The sequence below is a fragment of the Lampetra fluviatilis genome, chromosome 3 (assembly GCF_964198595.1).
Source record: "Lampetra fluviatilis chromosome 3, kcLamFluv1.1, whole genome shotgun sequence".
NCBI lineage: Eukaryota > Metazoa > Chordata > Hyperoartia > Petromyzontiformes > Petromyzontidae > Lampetra > Lampetra fluviatilis.
Window position 1 is genome coordinate 17,624,395 of NC_136277.1, and position 16,463 is coordinate 17,640,857.

Consider the following 16,463-nt stretch of genomic DNA (forward strand, 5'->3'; position numbering starts at 1 on the left):
GGACACATCGCTCGAAGGTCAAAACTGACGGCGAAGTGGTACCTGAGAGCACGTCCACCAAGGAGATGGAGTGATGACATGAGATCATTTGCAGGAACTAGACTGTTGCATCACGGGATTGTGAGGGGTGGCTTCATTCCGCAGATGACTGATCATGGCTGATGATAACCGTGACGACACATACATGCGTTATAGACTTCTGGGAACGAAAGAAGAAGTAGAACTTGCCAGTCTCAAACTTTGGTCGTTTCAACCCAACACGATTGAGCTGTTGCTTGGGATTGCCTTCTCTGTGCCGAACTGATATCTGTGATGTACAACCACTGTGATTGCCTCTGTAGAGTGTAGAAGCCCAACAATCATCCCCTGGGGTTTTAGGAAGTCTGCATAGCGCTGCTGTCTGGAGCAGTCTGGGACTAAAATATGTTGAACACACTCAGTATGCTGTTTTGAATCCCAGCCTCTGATTATACAGCACTTTTAAAACCCACCCACTTGGCAACGTTGTCTCCCCACTGAGCAATTCTGTTTATAACTGATTTATTGTATGCTCCTGTGTCTATCATTTTTTCTGGTTGCTATAAGTTATTTTATCTGTTATAATTACGTGTCAGAATTAAGTACATTTTTCCTACATCCTGTCCACAGGGACTTCCACTGTGGCTCACAGTCTCTTGTTCACTCGCTTGGTCTGCCAGGTAGGGGTGGCGGCTGGTGTCCCCCGACTGACCACTCTGCTGTGCCACCTATGCCTCTGACCTTGATGTGATTCACCAACTCTCAACCATGCCTGTTCTGAACCTGATTGTCCCTCTTCCCACATTGGCTCCTGTGCTCAGCTCCTCGTCCATTTTACGCCGTGTTGCAAGAAAATAAATACTGTTTTTTAGATTATTTATCAAAAAACGAATTGTATTTAATATAAAAAATTGGTACATCCGAGATCATCGTTAAACAAGATAACACATATACTCTTTGGTTCTTTCGGTAAAGTCACCTCGGTAGAAAAAATAATAGATCACGACGTTTCGATCGCAACACAAGCGACCGACATCAGGTGAGACAATCACAACACGGTTTTCTACCTACGTGACTTTACCGAAAGAACCAAAGAGTTTGGATTCCTGTAGTCACGAAAGCTTCAAATCAAGATAACACCTCTCGTGCTGCTGAAGAGTTTTTTTTCGGTTAGATCGCATAAAAATATAAATGTGTCGATTAAACCCGCCACCACCCGACACAGCCAATTAGTAAGGTTTGTCAAGTAAACAGAACGTATCAATTAGACTCTAGTTCAGCACACCGGCATGTTGGAGAGTAAACCCACTTTTACAATTCGAGTACAACGTTTTGCTGGTAATTACAACCAGCCTCATCAAGCATAAGCCAGAATTGTGGCTGGTTGGAATTGTAATTAACGGGCTTTATATCGGTCGTGAAAGTGTTGAACTGACTAACACCTATCGTGCTGCAGTTTCCATCCTCACCCACACACACACACCTGCTTAGTAATTGCAGCACAACAGGATTTCTACAGAGCAGTAGAGATCAATCAATTCATATTGACTATTGAGTTCATGATACGTGTGTTGAATAACGTGTGTAAGAATACACGTGTTTTTTCCCGTTCGCATATTGTAATGGGTTAATATTAACCCAGCAGCCAATGGAGGTATGTACAACCATCCACCACAATGTTACAATAAATCACAGAAAATAATCAAATTGCTGGTGGGTTGAATCAAACCACCTCTATTACCGAAGTGGACCATCCTCTGCAATATGAACAAAGAAGCTCATGACAGAATTTACAGAAGAGAGTTACAGGACATACCAGTACTGTATAACATTCTAAATACAACTTAGGGGCCATCCATTTAGTACGTACGCATGGAGGGGGGAGGAGGTTTAACCTAAATGCGTACGTATGGGGGGGTCTGCTACAATGTGCGTACGCATAGGAAACGGGGGAGGGGGGTAAAGCCTCGATAATAATGTGTCTACATTGGCCTTCAAATGAGTTAGATAGTCCGGCGATGGACTATCTGTTGCTTAAACACGTTAATATTATTCATCCGTGATCGTTTCTGCGTGGCTTAAATAGCGGCAGTTCTAGAGGATTCGGGAGGGGTGGGATCAGGCGTAAGTACGCAAGTGAGGGGGGGGTGTAAAAAGTCCGCGTGCGTACAGGGAGGGGGGAGGGGTCAAGTTTTGACATATTTTTGCGTACCTACTAAAATAACTAAATGGATGGCCCCTTAGCATATTTCCCATAGCCAATTTAGAACTACTAGAAAAGTCTGTCCTTGTGCAAACGGCACTAACTGCTCAAACACACGTTTTGTTATTGAAAAAGACGTCTCCAAAAGACATCCTACACCGACACAATAGTTTCTAAAAAATTACATTTTTGAAACATTGGTTTTTTTCTGTTACAATATTAGCTTTTTATATATACGATTTAATTTGCATACTTCTATACTTAATACTGTTTAACTTTCTAAGAGGTGAAGAGTCTGCTTGGCACACATGCCGCAGTTACCTTCTCATACACTGCAGTGCATCTATGCACTCTCCTACTCATAATTTGGCTGTATCCATCCATATGTTGATAGTACTCAGCCACGCAGCACATTCTAATGGTCAATTTGATTTCAATAACTTACATAGCTCTTAAAAATGTGCTGACCTATACAGCCTGCAGAAACAAGCCATTCAAGCTGTGTAAAGACTGACAAAGACTCCCAGTTGAATAACACTTGCTGACACAGTACTGTATATACATACCACAGTTTAGCCTAAATTGCACCTAACTCCAGAGCAAATAAAACCTGTTGAATGATGCACAAACAACATGACTCCAAGTTGGACTGCATCCCGTCATTGATTATTCTATTTTCAGAAGGTTGCTATGATCAGTTGATTCTTAAAATGTGCTGAGCCAGTGTTCGTTGGTTCTGTACGGAGTCCACGGTAGGTCCTGGTGGTGTTACGAAAGGCGGGTTTAGTGAGATATGGTGAGATGATTTCCCATTCCTCGGTACCGGTGGAATAACTGATTTCCTGCAATGGCATGTGGCTTCAGGTCTCATAACGTGTACACATTTCCTCAGCCAGTGGCACTCATGGCGTTGCAATTGTCAACTTGCCACTTGCTGTAATAGCGTCGCCTTAGGTTTCTTCCGAGGTCAAATATACTTGGGATGAGGGTCACACCGATGTTGGTGACTTCACCTCCTGGCTTCACCAATGTCTCACCATCCATTATCTATCCATCGTTTTCCACCATGTGCCACTCACAAAGATAAATAATATACCTTCAACAATATCAACAGAAAAATTACACTTTATATATATAACATTTTTTTTAAAGATGGTCTTCCTCAACTGCCTCTTACAATGAAAATTACTTTGCAGGTGTCAATATACATTGGATGTTACTTTAACTAAAAACAACGAAAAATGTTTTAGTTTACCAGGTAAGGCCGACTGAGCTGTATAGCTCTTTTTTAGAAGCGATCTGGCCACAAATGATAGCTCAACGAACATAGCTTATCATGTGGAAATGTATAGCAGCCAAATACTCTACAAGCATGTTTCTAAATGTGGAGGGAAAAACCGGAGGACCCGGAGAAAAATCCACACGACCACGGGGAGAGAGACACGCAAACTCCAAATATACAGCAGCAGGCGTCAGGGTCGGGATCGAACCCACGATATCTTGCATACCTTGCGAAGTAGTTAACATCTCGCCACTGAGGCGCCCGACCCACCGAATGTGCAGCTCCATGCAGAGATACACAGTCAGCTATAATAAACAGACAACACGGCAAGTGCAATAAAAGTGCGTGGCTGACACAAACGTGGAGGGTACACGTTGTTCAGATAACACCCTGACAATGTTCCAACACTGTACATTGTCAACCGGGCTTCTCTACAGCTCAAGTTCTGAAGTTACTCATCTAACTCACTTGCAAGCCAAACACTGCGGTACTGTAATGTCGTTTGAATGTTAGGCTACGTCCTTTGAGCATTACAGAATCCTGCAGGGGAAATGCGAGGTTGATTTGGAGTACAGCTAAGGCACACACGCACCTGTATAAGTGTACTCGATGTACACACACATGCACCTTTATAAGTGTACTCTATATACACACACACATGCACCTTTATAAGTGTTCTCTATACACACACATACACCTTTATAAGTGTACTCTATGTACACACACATGCACATTTATAAGTGTACTCTATATACACACACACATTCACCTTTATAAGTGAACTCTATGTACACACACACATGCACCTTTATACGTGTACTCGATGTACACACACACATGCACCTTTATAAGTGTACTCGATGTACACACACACACACATACACCTTTATAAGTGCACTCTATATATACATACACACGCAAACCTAATTTTCATCTAGAGTATAATAATGGAATCGGGAGAGTTGTAGCAGCAGTGGTGTTTATGTAATCGCCACAGGGTCCGATGACTTGATATCTCACTTGGTACATGAGAAGAGTTATTATTGGTCCTCAAACCAAATACTGCACTGAACGGGGTCTATTTGCCCTCTGGTCCACCTTCCGTCGTGAGCACAGTGCCGTCCTGTGTGTGAGATGAACACCCCGTGCAGGAGAGAGAGAAGCTGCAGTAATAGAACGTGAGATTCCCAACCACTGGCTCATTGTGAGCAGCAGAGATGAGCACCGCCAAGTGCTCATGTAGGCACGAGAGGCACTTCATTTGACTTGTACACACCAGTGCCGCATTGAGCTAGTGCGGGGCCTGTAGCACGTGTTATAAAGGGGCCCTAAATTAAAAAAAACACATAAATATTAAAACACATTTTTTTTTACTTGCACAGTAAAGTAATTGCATTTTTTAAATTTGCTATACAGCCAGATAATAAGACAAATCGATAACCTTAAACACGCAGTCGTTCATAAAAGTTAAAGGCAGTATAGTACTGTAGTAATAGAGCAAGTGCAGAATCACTGAACCGGAATTGATAGCTTGAAAGCATTTGGCGCGGGGCCCTTGAAAGTACCATGTGTAGTTGCTGTTGCTACGAGGATAATCCGGCACTGGTACACACACACGAATGTGTGTGTACCAGTGCCGAGTGTGTGTGTGTACTACTACACATACACACGTGTGTGTGTACTACTACACATACACGTGTGTGTGTGTACTACTACACATACACACACACATGTGTGTGTGTATGTGTAGTCAGTGTAGTCAGAGTCCTCTATTTGCAAGCATAAACAAGCCACCAAATGCTGCCTGCCTCAATTTCAAAGACCACATGAATGTGGAATGTCCACCACTGGTCCAGGGCTACCAACGGATATTGAGCACCACCCACTTAGAAGCTTATTACAACAGCGGCGACGATTATCTGAACCGATCCTGGGCTTCCCCTAGGTCGACTCAGCTTCAAATGAGTATCTCGTGCTACGCGTAAACATCGACACTGGGGAGACAAAGGCGGCCCCGCGTGGTGCCTGGCCACCCACCCCTCGTGTGCCACAGTGACGGCCTTCATAGACGATGCTACTCGCGAACAGCACTTGCCCCAACAGTCTGTCGAGGCTGTACAGGTGATCTTTGTCTTACTCTTAGTTTTTTTCGGTCAAGTCACGTAGGTAAAACAATCAATAAAATAAATGAAAACAACTAAATTAAATCACGACGTTTCGGATTTAATTTAGTTGTTTTCATTTATTTTATTGATTGTCTTACCTACGTGACTTTACCGAAAACACCAAAGAGTATATGAATCCTTGCAGTCACAAAAGCTTCAAATCTAGAATGGATCTTTGTCTTGTTACACACACATCTATAAAACAGTCTGTATGCAGGTTTGTTAAACTTCTTTCGTACCGTACGTAATCAACCGCGCTAATCGGAACGGACAACAAACTAATCGCACGCACAAAAACGCATCCTTAAAGACGAATTAAAGGTTACCGAACAAACGTCAAGGGTGTTAAGTTGCATCCCGAGATGAGCACCAAGCAATGACAGCAGCTTCGCCACGACGCAGCAGAGGGAAGTAATTCACGTTACTCACTGCTAGACGGGGTAATGTTGCTGTGGGTTTGGGGGTGGATGCGGACGGATCGATTTTTTGCTTTTCCACCACTCCCCCTTGCACAGCGCCCTGCTGCCCGGCCGTGAGCAATGAGCTCACGGACGATCCCTCGTGCAGCGCTGTCACTCACGCGGCCGTCATCCTCATCATCGTCATCATCCCCCAACCCCCCCTCTGCTGCTGCTGATGATGATGTCGTGGCCAGGTCTTGTTCTTTTGGTGACCATGTCCCCCATTGGGGAGGAGGTGTCGTTGAATAGCTGAACCTCAGCTACGCGCGAATTGGGTTGTGAATAGGAATGAGCTTGGATATATGATTTCAATACACATATATATATTGCTAAGAAGAAGTAGTAAGTACATGTGTAGTAACAAAAATATGTTCCTGGCCAACAACATCGATATCTGTAATTGTGTCATGTTTTGGGCAAGGTCATATGCATGCTAAATGGATACAGAACGGTATGGGCAGCGACGATGCATTGCGGTAGCAATGCCGTGTCACCATCGATTTGTTAAATGTTAATGCTGCGTAAGTGTTGGGGCATACGCACTGCAGGCTTTTTAAAAGCATTTCCTCCACTATCGCTGTGTATAATGTTCATGGGATAGCTATAGGTTCATCGATCTCTTTCCCTATTTAATCTACTCCGGATGTTTCTGGGTGTCTGGCTTGAGCTTGATGATAATTATTATTTAAGGAACTAGGTGGTCAAGTGTTAAAGTTTTCGACCAAGCCAGCAATACATTTATCACCCCTAACAATGAAATAGCCTTCAGAAGCATTGACTACAGCTTAACAAGGCTATGTACCCAATTCCAACTCCCTTTATTCTCACACACAATATTTCATAATGTTGATGTTGGCCTACTTACAGTAGAGGACTGTCTTTGCAATGTGTGATTTATTAAACCTTTCCAATGTAGGGCCAGAATGAAAATTGTGTATGCAGGTGACTTTCCATGTATGTACGTTGAACTTCTTTTGCACCGTACGTAGCCAGCCGTGCAAATCGGAGGTGCGGGGGAAGGACACAAACTAAACACACAAAGCAGTTCTAAATCAATTAGTTTTCGATCTCAATTTAAAAGTGCAAAGCCTCCAGTGGCTTCCCAAATGAGAGTTTCAGACGGATGCAAAAGGGCATCTGAAAGCGCGCGATGCGGTGACCGTCATTGTTCGATGGGTAGCCATGAATGGTAGATGTGACTTGGTGCTGTTTTAGGTGAGCAGAATATTGGTTGAATGCACTGTGAGCCGCTCTGACTAAATCAGAAGGAACCGATTACAGCAGCCGACACGAAAACTGCAATGAGTGTGAAATTAACAAATATTTTTAAGATCCATAATTGTTAAGTTAATGGAACTAAAAACGAAATGCTATTTGACAAATGCAGTATGAAAATTGCACACACCCAAAAGAATTGCAAACATAAACAATGGCGAACAAATTAATCAATCAAGTTGGCCCTCTTTCACGTGATAAAACACAAATTTGATGAATGAAAATGACACATTGGCAGACCAACATAGCACTTGAAAACCAGTGCAGCACGAGCCAACTATTGTGCGACACTTTAACCGTTCATATATTGCCCCCTGCAGTTGTGTCCTCGTTCCACTGTGGCATTTCAACTGACCGATACAACGCCTGTAAAATAATTTTGCTTTCTGAATGGTCAGTCAGCGTTATATTGAACGATAATTTTTTTCTTGCGTTGACAGTGGTGCACAATCACAAAAACAAATCATCAATGCCACTGCCTTAAAAATAAAGCAAGTTTATAATGATGAAAAAGGAATAGGCAATAATACATGTGGTTTATGCGAACATGATTCCTTGAAAAAGGTTTCAATTTGGTGTTTTCATATCTTAAAACCTGTTTTATTGCCAGAAAGGGTAAACCCTATTCTTATATTTTGATGCTGGCAAGGGAGGTCCCATTATGTTTTACATAATCAGTTGAAGAATAAAGGGGATAGGGAACAAATACTCTGAAACGTTGATTTTAATTCCGATGAGAACATTTTAAGGAATTTCTCGATTTACGAACTTCCGATTTACGAATTTTCGTTTTACGAAACTTTTATTGCGAGCCGTAGACTTAGGGGCCGTCCATAAATGACGTCACGCTATTTTGGACGATTTTTGACCCCCCCCCCCGCCGTCGTCATACGGCGTCACAAAAAGTCAGACCCCCCCTCAATTATGACGTCACAAAACTCTGCCCCCCCCCCCAAAATAAAACATGCTTCAAATCGCTTTAAGCTATTGTCATTGTAGTGCGTATTTAATGTGCCGCTGCACTCTGATGTTGTAGGAGAAAACGTTTATCAAAAGTCTATTTAATTAAGTAGAACGTGTTGTCTATATTTATTTAAAGTTGCGCATTTTGATGTGACGTCACATTTCTCAAACCCCCCCCCCCCTCGTCACACATCGTCACAAATGTCTGATCCCCCTAGGTGCGTGACGTCATTTATGGACAGCCCTTTAGTCGACGTACTGCATCGGTGTACTACGCACTGTTCACCCTCAGCGTGCCCACATCACCAGTTCTCTTCTTCCCAGTTCGTTGTTAGCGTGTGCCCCCATGGGTCTGCATTTGTTGTGTAATTTGCCATGTATTTCAAGCACCCTTCAATATGAGTAGCAAGCATGAATCAACATCACCAGCTATTACTCCAGTAAAGAAGTCTAGGAAAGCCATCTAACGAATCCGGATATCATAAAAAGGCGTGAGAAAGGAAAACGCTTTGGTAGGCGTTGAATGTTCCCTCAACACCAGTAGCTCCTGGAAACCCTGCCTCCGAACCTGAACCATCATCATCTACGCCACAAACTCCATCACCCAGCCAAGAATCCTGGCCAGCCCCAGTAGAAGATGGCCAACAACTTGCCACTTCTCCTCCCCAGTCACTCATCTCGACACACTAAGGTGACCATAGGAATCAGGTGAGTTTCATTATTACAGTAAAGTATTATTATTATCATCGTAATTTATGGTTATGGTTGCATTATTGTAAAGGGAAAATAAAAATTACAGATTATCTTGCGTTATGAGAACTTTGCCTTAATTTTTTCCTTTAAAATAACGGGAATTATTGTTTTGATTTACGAATGTTTGATCTACGCAGCATTGTTCAGAAACGCATTGTATTCGTAAATCGAGGAATGCCTGTAGTTGTATGGCTACACAATTATTTGTCATATTGAGTTTATAAAGCGTTGGATAAATAACTGTGTGGACTTACATTTCAAAAACCTCTGTTTAAAAATAATGAAGCCAGACAGAATCTTCTTGTGAATTTTTCTTTTAAAGTAATATTTCATGTTTTTGAAATTTATATTGAAATGTGTACTTCAACTTTACATATAGGATTGAGTTCAAAAGGGTTTGTTTAACGTTTATTTATTCTACTTTCAGAGGCTTGTTAAACATGAAGAGGACTTTTGAAAGTGGATGTCAGAGGAGGAACAAAACAGCGGCTTATTGAAGGGCAGCTAAAACAATTACCAAAAGTTGACAGTTATTTTAATGTATATAAAGGAGGGCGCTCCATATTCAAGAGAGTCAGACAGGACCACAGCAACCACGGGAGAACATTCAAATATACAGGTGTCCGAGTCGGGATCGAACGCACAACCATCCTGTATACCAGGAGAGGGAGTTAACATCTCACCACCGTGGCACCCCATGAAAAACATAAGACTTGGACCCATCCAATGTGCCGACTACCGTACATGGTTATCTCCCTTTGAAACCATTATTATTACATAATCTTCAAGAAAGCATCACAGTGCCCTGAGTGCATCCTGCCTAAGTCCATAATAACCACGCTGTGTTTATAAAAGGAAGGAGGTCCAGCAGCATCAAAACAATGGTACATTTCTGAAAGTAATCGCCCTGAAGGTGGAGAAGGCTGTGAGGGCTTGAATGGCCATTTCTCTATAAGATCATGACTTAGTAACCTGGGGGAGATATGCTTAACCTTAACAGAGGCACCAGGCAAAGATGTCCACTATCCCACTCCTTTTTCATTTGACATGAATCCACTCACCCCTCTCATAAAAAATATATTTTTGAATTCCATATGATATTAAACGTTTATAAAACTGCCTGTGGCTCTAGATCTAGATTCTGAGAGCAGTGTGTTTTCTCCAGTCTGCTCTGCATTTTGAGAAATTGTGTTTTTATGTTGTGTGAGGGCATATACTTGTTTGAGCTATATTTCATTACCAGCTTGCACAACCAGATCTGTTGCTGTATATATATCAGAATCCCAACCTATAGAGCTATAAGGTGGCCAAGAGTTGGCAGTACAGTACAACAAATAGGTTGTTGAGTTATCTGTATGCATTTCATTGAGAAATTGTCTAAACATCCGAATATGAACTGACCTAAACCATTGTCTTTAGACTCAGTGAGGCCTTGAATAAATATATATGCTCTCTTAAATGCTCTAACATTTTATCAGGAATCCTCAGTGGCGTTACGTTATTATATTCTCGGTGTTAGCAGTGCACTTTTAGGTGTAAGTTGTTTGGGCTTTGCAAGGACTATGCCTGTGAAATCAGATAACTATTATAAAACACTCTGGAAACGAATACGCAACCCCAAACTTGTGCTCGTTGTTTACAGATGTATACAAATCTGGTCACACACCTAGCAGATATATTCCTCCCAGCTTTTTCTCTAAATTACATGCAGAAAAGTGCAGCTGGTAATCTGGAGAATTTGGTATTTGTCGGACTCGCAACATGTTACCAGAGCTTGGATAACCCTGTGTGATGGTGTAAAGGACGGTAGGGGGGGGGTATTGGCAAGGGGAGGCTCATGCGGGAGGTGGGAACATGCGTGACAGCCGACTGCCCTAAACATTTTAGGTTCAGATCAAGAAGTCATCACAGCCACTGATGCTATACCACACACACACACACCCCTTGCTGTAGTAGATGATCATAGCCGTCGCAAAGTCAACATCCAAAGTTGGATGTTAAATTACCTTATTATCTGGCATAACAGGAAAATGTCAAAAAGGACTTTGAGAAACCGAGGTTCAGCCCAATAAAGATGTGAAATCAAGCAGTGCCCAAGTTCTACATGCGAGTTTGGTACCCCTGTTTAAAGGTAGAGGAAGTCTTGCATACTACTCACTCTGCCTTTTCTGTCCCTTATCGTCTGTATGTATGTGCGCTGAACTTCTTTCGCACCTTACATAGCCAACCACACGAATCGGAGGTGCGGAGGAAGAACAACAAACTAAGCACAAAAAAACAGTTCTAGATAAATAAGTTTTCAATCGTAGTCTACGCTGGTGAGAGCTATGTAATGTTGTAAATGTTTACAAAGTGCAGTGGTGTGTAATGGTGTCAATAATACATTTTGATGTGACCAGTGACCGAAGTATTGTTTAGTGTGCAGTCATTGGTAGGTAAACAGCTAGGCATTGTGATGGTGCATCCATTCATCAATTAATATGACATTATTACACTCAAGTTAAAAATAAGTAATGAACAGCCTTTTCTCAATTCACACTCATGGTCCGTCTATCAAATTGTGTGCGTAATAATTTATGGAAATTATATGCGGATATCCAGTGTAACAAAATAGATTCACATCTGCTCTTTACCTCACATAAAATCTAGAATTGAATATCAGCTGAGTCAGACTGGCTGTCCTGATGAGACCCAGAAGGTCAAAACCGCTCCACAATTTGCTTGCTTAAACCAATGCTGTTGGTTAACATGTCTACAATATGCTGAGAAAATTCTAGATATTATTGCGTAGAGATACAGATTTAATAGTAGATAATGAGCGTTACTAATGTTACAATTAGACTCGTGAAAATTGTACAAATGACATTTAAAAATACCAAATACAAATAATTAAACAGAAAAAGCAAGATTAATAAGAATATTTCTTAAATAGAATTGTGACCCTGAATCCATTGACAATCCGTAACAATTCATTGAATCGCTGGCTCGGTGAATCAATGCAAACAAATTTACAACCCGATAGCAACATTCAATCCATATGCTGCTACAATTTCCATATTCTGCCAGTCAACTGCCAGTGGTGGCAATATACACATCATTGAGTCTACCACTTTGTACACACAGAAAAGCCGACCCGGATGGCTCTTGTTTCAGAATGAAAGGCATCATGATTGCAGGTCTTCGTCGTGGTGCTCTATAGCTCTCTGATGTGTTTTTTTTATTCCACTGCACGTTTTGTGACATCGCAGAGTGCCGCCTGAAAATACGTCTGAAGGGTAGGCTGTCTTTGTTTAACATGTTTTTGTATGTGGGAGGAAAGCGGAGTGTTTGGAGAAACCTCCACATGTAAAATGGGAGTATTGTATACTCAAACTCGTACACAACTTGTTACAAACAAATGTGTCATCTTGCCTCCTAAGGCATCTCATTGGCGCGAAGGCAGGCGTTAAACAGGCTTACACATTCATTGTTTTGGATCTTGTAGATGATGCTAGAACTAATTATTTTTAAACTTTTTTTTCCGAAGCGATCTGGCCACAAAATTATAGCTCAACCAAGTTGCTTTTATAGTAGCCAAATACTCTAAAGTAATTTTGTCATTTTTTCAAGGATTAGATTTTCCATGTCAAAAATCGATTTTATTGTTTTTCCAAATACTGCACAGTCAAATACCTGTTTAGATTATTTGTCAATAATTTTAAAAAAAATTATATTACATGGTAAGATCCCAGTGCAAGCTTATCACCTATTAAACAAATGTGAACAGAAAATGTGATGCTCCGTGGTTACTAAGAGCTGCCTGAGAAGAAATACACGAATGGAAATATACAGAAAATAGTTGTGAATTATTAACAAATCATTACAGTACACTACATCAGATGTGTTTAATACAATAAAAAAACTGTTGCTTTCATCAAATTTAAAAGGATAAGAAGATATATAGTACACCCGACTTACGAACACCCGTACTTACGAACACCTAACTTACGAACATCCGTACTTACGAACCGAATTACCTGAAATCTAAATAAATTAACATTCACTAGAACGCGAACTCGCAATTGCATTCGATACCTTTTGCTATGTGGTATTTGAACATCTTAATACCTGTTTTGTTGCTAGAAAGGGTAAAACCTACTTTTCTTTTATTTAATCAGATTTTTACCTTATATCTTCACATTGCGCTTCATTTACACTGATTTGAAAACAACGTAAATGTAGCTAAAATCTCGAGGTGTCCATTGACTGAGTAAAAAAAAGACCTGGAAAAATAACCCAATTGCACTTCTCCTTGATCTGTGTTACTCACAAAACGTGCTATATTTAAGTGGCCACAGACCTTGAAACGATTTTCTGAAAAGCTTAACAACCTCGGCCACATGTTGACATCACACACTAACCAAGCATTTACACATCCCCAACCACTCCACCCCCTTATCAGCCCCGACTCGATAACACAAGTTCTACTCCTCCTGACCAGCAAGCCAGTGGGATTGGCAGTCAAGGCAGGGCAAGCCATGGCGAGTTCCAACACCACCGGTTTGATCGACGCCCAGATCAACGAGTCTGCCGGCAGTGACATCTGCGGGAAGACGGGCACGCTGTTTGACAAGTATGTCCACACAGCCATGTATTGCCTCGTGCTGCTGGTCGGGCTGCCCGGCAACTTGACCGCAATTTGGCTGTACGCGCGCAGCGTGAGGACCTGGAGCTCCAGCACGGTCTTCCTCTTCAACCTGGCTGTGGCCGACCTCCTCTACCTCCTCACTCTGCCCATGCAGATCGTGTACCAGGTAATGCAAAGAAAGACACACTTATATAGCCTTAGCAGGATGTTGGGGCAAGTGCTGTTATCTAGTAGCACCTGCATGGTATACCAGGGGGTGGGTGTGGCCAGCACCACGCCCGACCGCCTTTGTCTCCCTAGTGGCGACGGTTACTACACACCGCACCAGGTACTCAATTGAGGCTGAGTCGACCTAGGGGAGGCCCAGAACAGGTTTGGATAATCGTCACCGGTGTTGGTGGCTACCATGAGCGGGAATCGAACTCGGGTCGCCGGGTTCATAGTGCAGCGTGCTGACCGCTCCTACACGAACGTGATACCACACAGATTGCCAACGCATGATTCGCAGCCAGCCTCTCACAATGGTTAATCCAGTGGCCACTCATAACACTATGTAACACAATTTTTGTTCCTGGGTTCTAAGTGTTATTTCCTAATTGCTTATGCCTAAACATTATAGAAAATGTCTATTGTTCCCCACAAAGTTTGCTTTTGTGACCAGGACAGTGATATTTTGAAATGTACTTATTTTCAATGAGGAAACGGGCGAATTTCTGTATTTTCGCTCACATAAAGTCAGAAAACAACAACTTATGATTACAAATGAACGTGTATTTATACTAAAGTAATTCAAAAATGACTACAAAATATTTAGAAGTGAGTAGTTTATCGAGATTTACGATTATACTGTAAATCACTTTTCACGAATCAGCCCCCAAATGTAGTCTTCCATCATGTTCTCGTTATACTGTCTTTGGTAGCGGCGTTCAAAGTCCAGTATATCCTGGTGGAAGCGCTCGCCTTGCTCCTCCGAGTACGCTCCCATGTTCTCCTTGAATGTATCAAGACGAGCATCAAGGATATGGACTTTGAGGGACATCCTACAGCCATTGTGCCGTAGTTCTTCACCGGCGTCTCAACCAGCTCCACATTTTGGGGCAACTGTGGGCATTTGTTTTATATAACCTTTTTTGTATTATAATTCTGTGTTGAAAGGTCTAATTTCAGTAAGTGTATCGTTTGCTAATTGTGCCTACCACGTGTGTAAAATTTCAATGACCCATATGAAAACTAGTTTGTCTTATCGAGTACCTTCCTGCATGTTACCAATGCATTACTGCTGCCAGAAATATAAATGGCTCATTAGCAATATTTGGACGATCGTGAACATGTGCTACTGTTCTTGATTTTGGCTAACCCAACAAATCATATATTTTTATTTCGATATTGATCCACTTACATATATTTCACTTGATATTATACGAAGAAAATCTGGCTGGAAGGTCTTATTGTTCGAGCAAATTCAAACGGTTGCAAGTTCAAATCTGCCAATCAGTTTTTCAGGGGAGCTAATGAGTACCAAATTTTGACTTAAAGCTTTCGTGACTGCAGGAATTAATATTCTTTGGGTCTTTCGGTAAAGTCACGTAGATAGGTTCAAAGTAAATAACAAAAAACTACGTTTCGATCGCAACACAAGCGGTCGTCATCAGGAAAAGGGGGTTAGCCTCTAACTGCAAACTGTTTATAAAGGTTTAAAATGGGCGTAGCCTAAGTGTCAGCAGTATGGGCGGGGCAGCTAAACTTGCCAGTAGAGATGAGCATTGCAAATGCCTGTTTGAGCAGGGAGATGCAGATATTTTGACTTGAATTTAATGCAGTGCTATTTATCATTGCTTTAACTTTTCAGGCAAATGACAGCATATGGGTGTTTGGCTCCATCACATGCAAGCTGATGCGCTTCTTGACTTATGCCCAAATGTACACCAGCATCATCCTCTTGGTCTACATTTGCCTGGATCGCTACGTAGCCATCGTCCACCCTCTGAAGTGGCACCGCTCGCCACGACACCGCGTGTCCCTCTGGATGTGCGTCGCTGGCTGGACGTGCATTTTGGCCCAGGTGTCGCCCCTCTTGTCGTTCGTGTCCGTGTCTCAGTACCCATCCAGCAACAACCAGCGGTGCCACGGATTCACAGACTCCGCCGACATCGCGACAATGTTCGTCTACAGCCTCGTGCTCACCGTCCTGGGTTTTACGCTACCTTACCTGGTTATGCTCGTGTGCTACCTGCTATGCGTGCGAGCGCTCAGGCAAGAACGCATGCAAGGTCGGCAAATATCAAAGGAAAAATCTGTCAAGATCATCATCTGTGCCCTGGTGCTCTTTTCCACTTGCTTTGTGCCATACCACATATTGCGAAATGTCAAGATGTACTTCACTCTCTATCCACCGCATCCGTGTGACAATCAGGTCATCATAGTAGCCTACATCATTACCAAAGACCTGTGCAGCTTGAATTCAGCCCTCAATCCCATGTTTTATTTCGTGGCTGGTGACAATTTTAGGTTAAGGCTGACTGTAGCAATTAAGAGCTGCTGTCCTGAAGGAGGAAACCAAGTTCACCCTGAACAAATTTCATCATCGATATCTTAGTCAAACGACAACATATGCGTTTTTCTGTTAATTGCAAGTTTGCCTTTACAATTACAGGTATGCAGAGGCTAGACATGTACTCACTTTTGCTTAAACTTTCAATAATTTGAAGCACATTTG

At 42.1% G+C, this 16,463-nt stretch overlaps 2 protein-coding genes across 7 annotated transcripts in view; one reads left to right on the top strand and one right to left on the bottom strand.

The window, feature by feature from the left end:
- Window positions 1-6,191, bottom strand: part of LOC144953594 (uncharacterized) — a 194,153-nt gene extending 187,962 nt beyond the window's left edge. For 5 of the 6 annotated variants that reach the window (XM_078884205.1, XM_078884199.1, XM_078884216.1 and 2 more), the window contains exon 1: window positions 43-432. The gene's annotated coding sequence lies outside the window, so the exon portion shown is untranslated. Of the gene's footprint in view, window positions 1-42; window positions 433-6,097 lie in introns of those variants that run through there. The other variant, XM_078884172.1, reaches the window with a different exon arrangement.
- Window positions 6,192-13,637: 7,446 nt separating this feature from the next.
- On the top strand, window positions 13,638-16,343 carry LOC144949235 (succinate receptor 1-like). Its single transcript, XM_078879137.1, has 2 exons — window positions 13,638-13,913; window positions 15,597-16,343. Exons 1-2 carry the CDS (start codon window positions 13,638-13,640, stop codon window positions 16,341-16,343), a joined length of 1,023 nt encoding a protein of 340 aa, XP_078735263.1.
- Window positions 16,344-16,463: the final 120 nt, after the last annotated feature.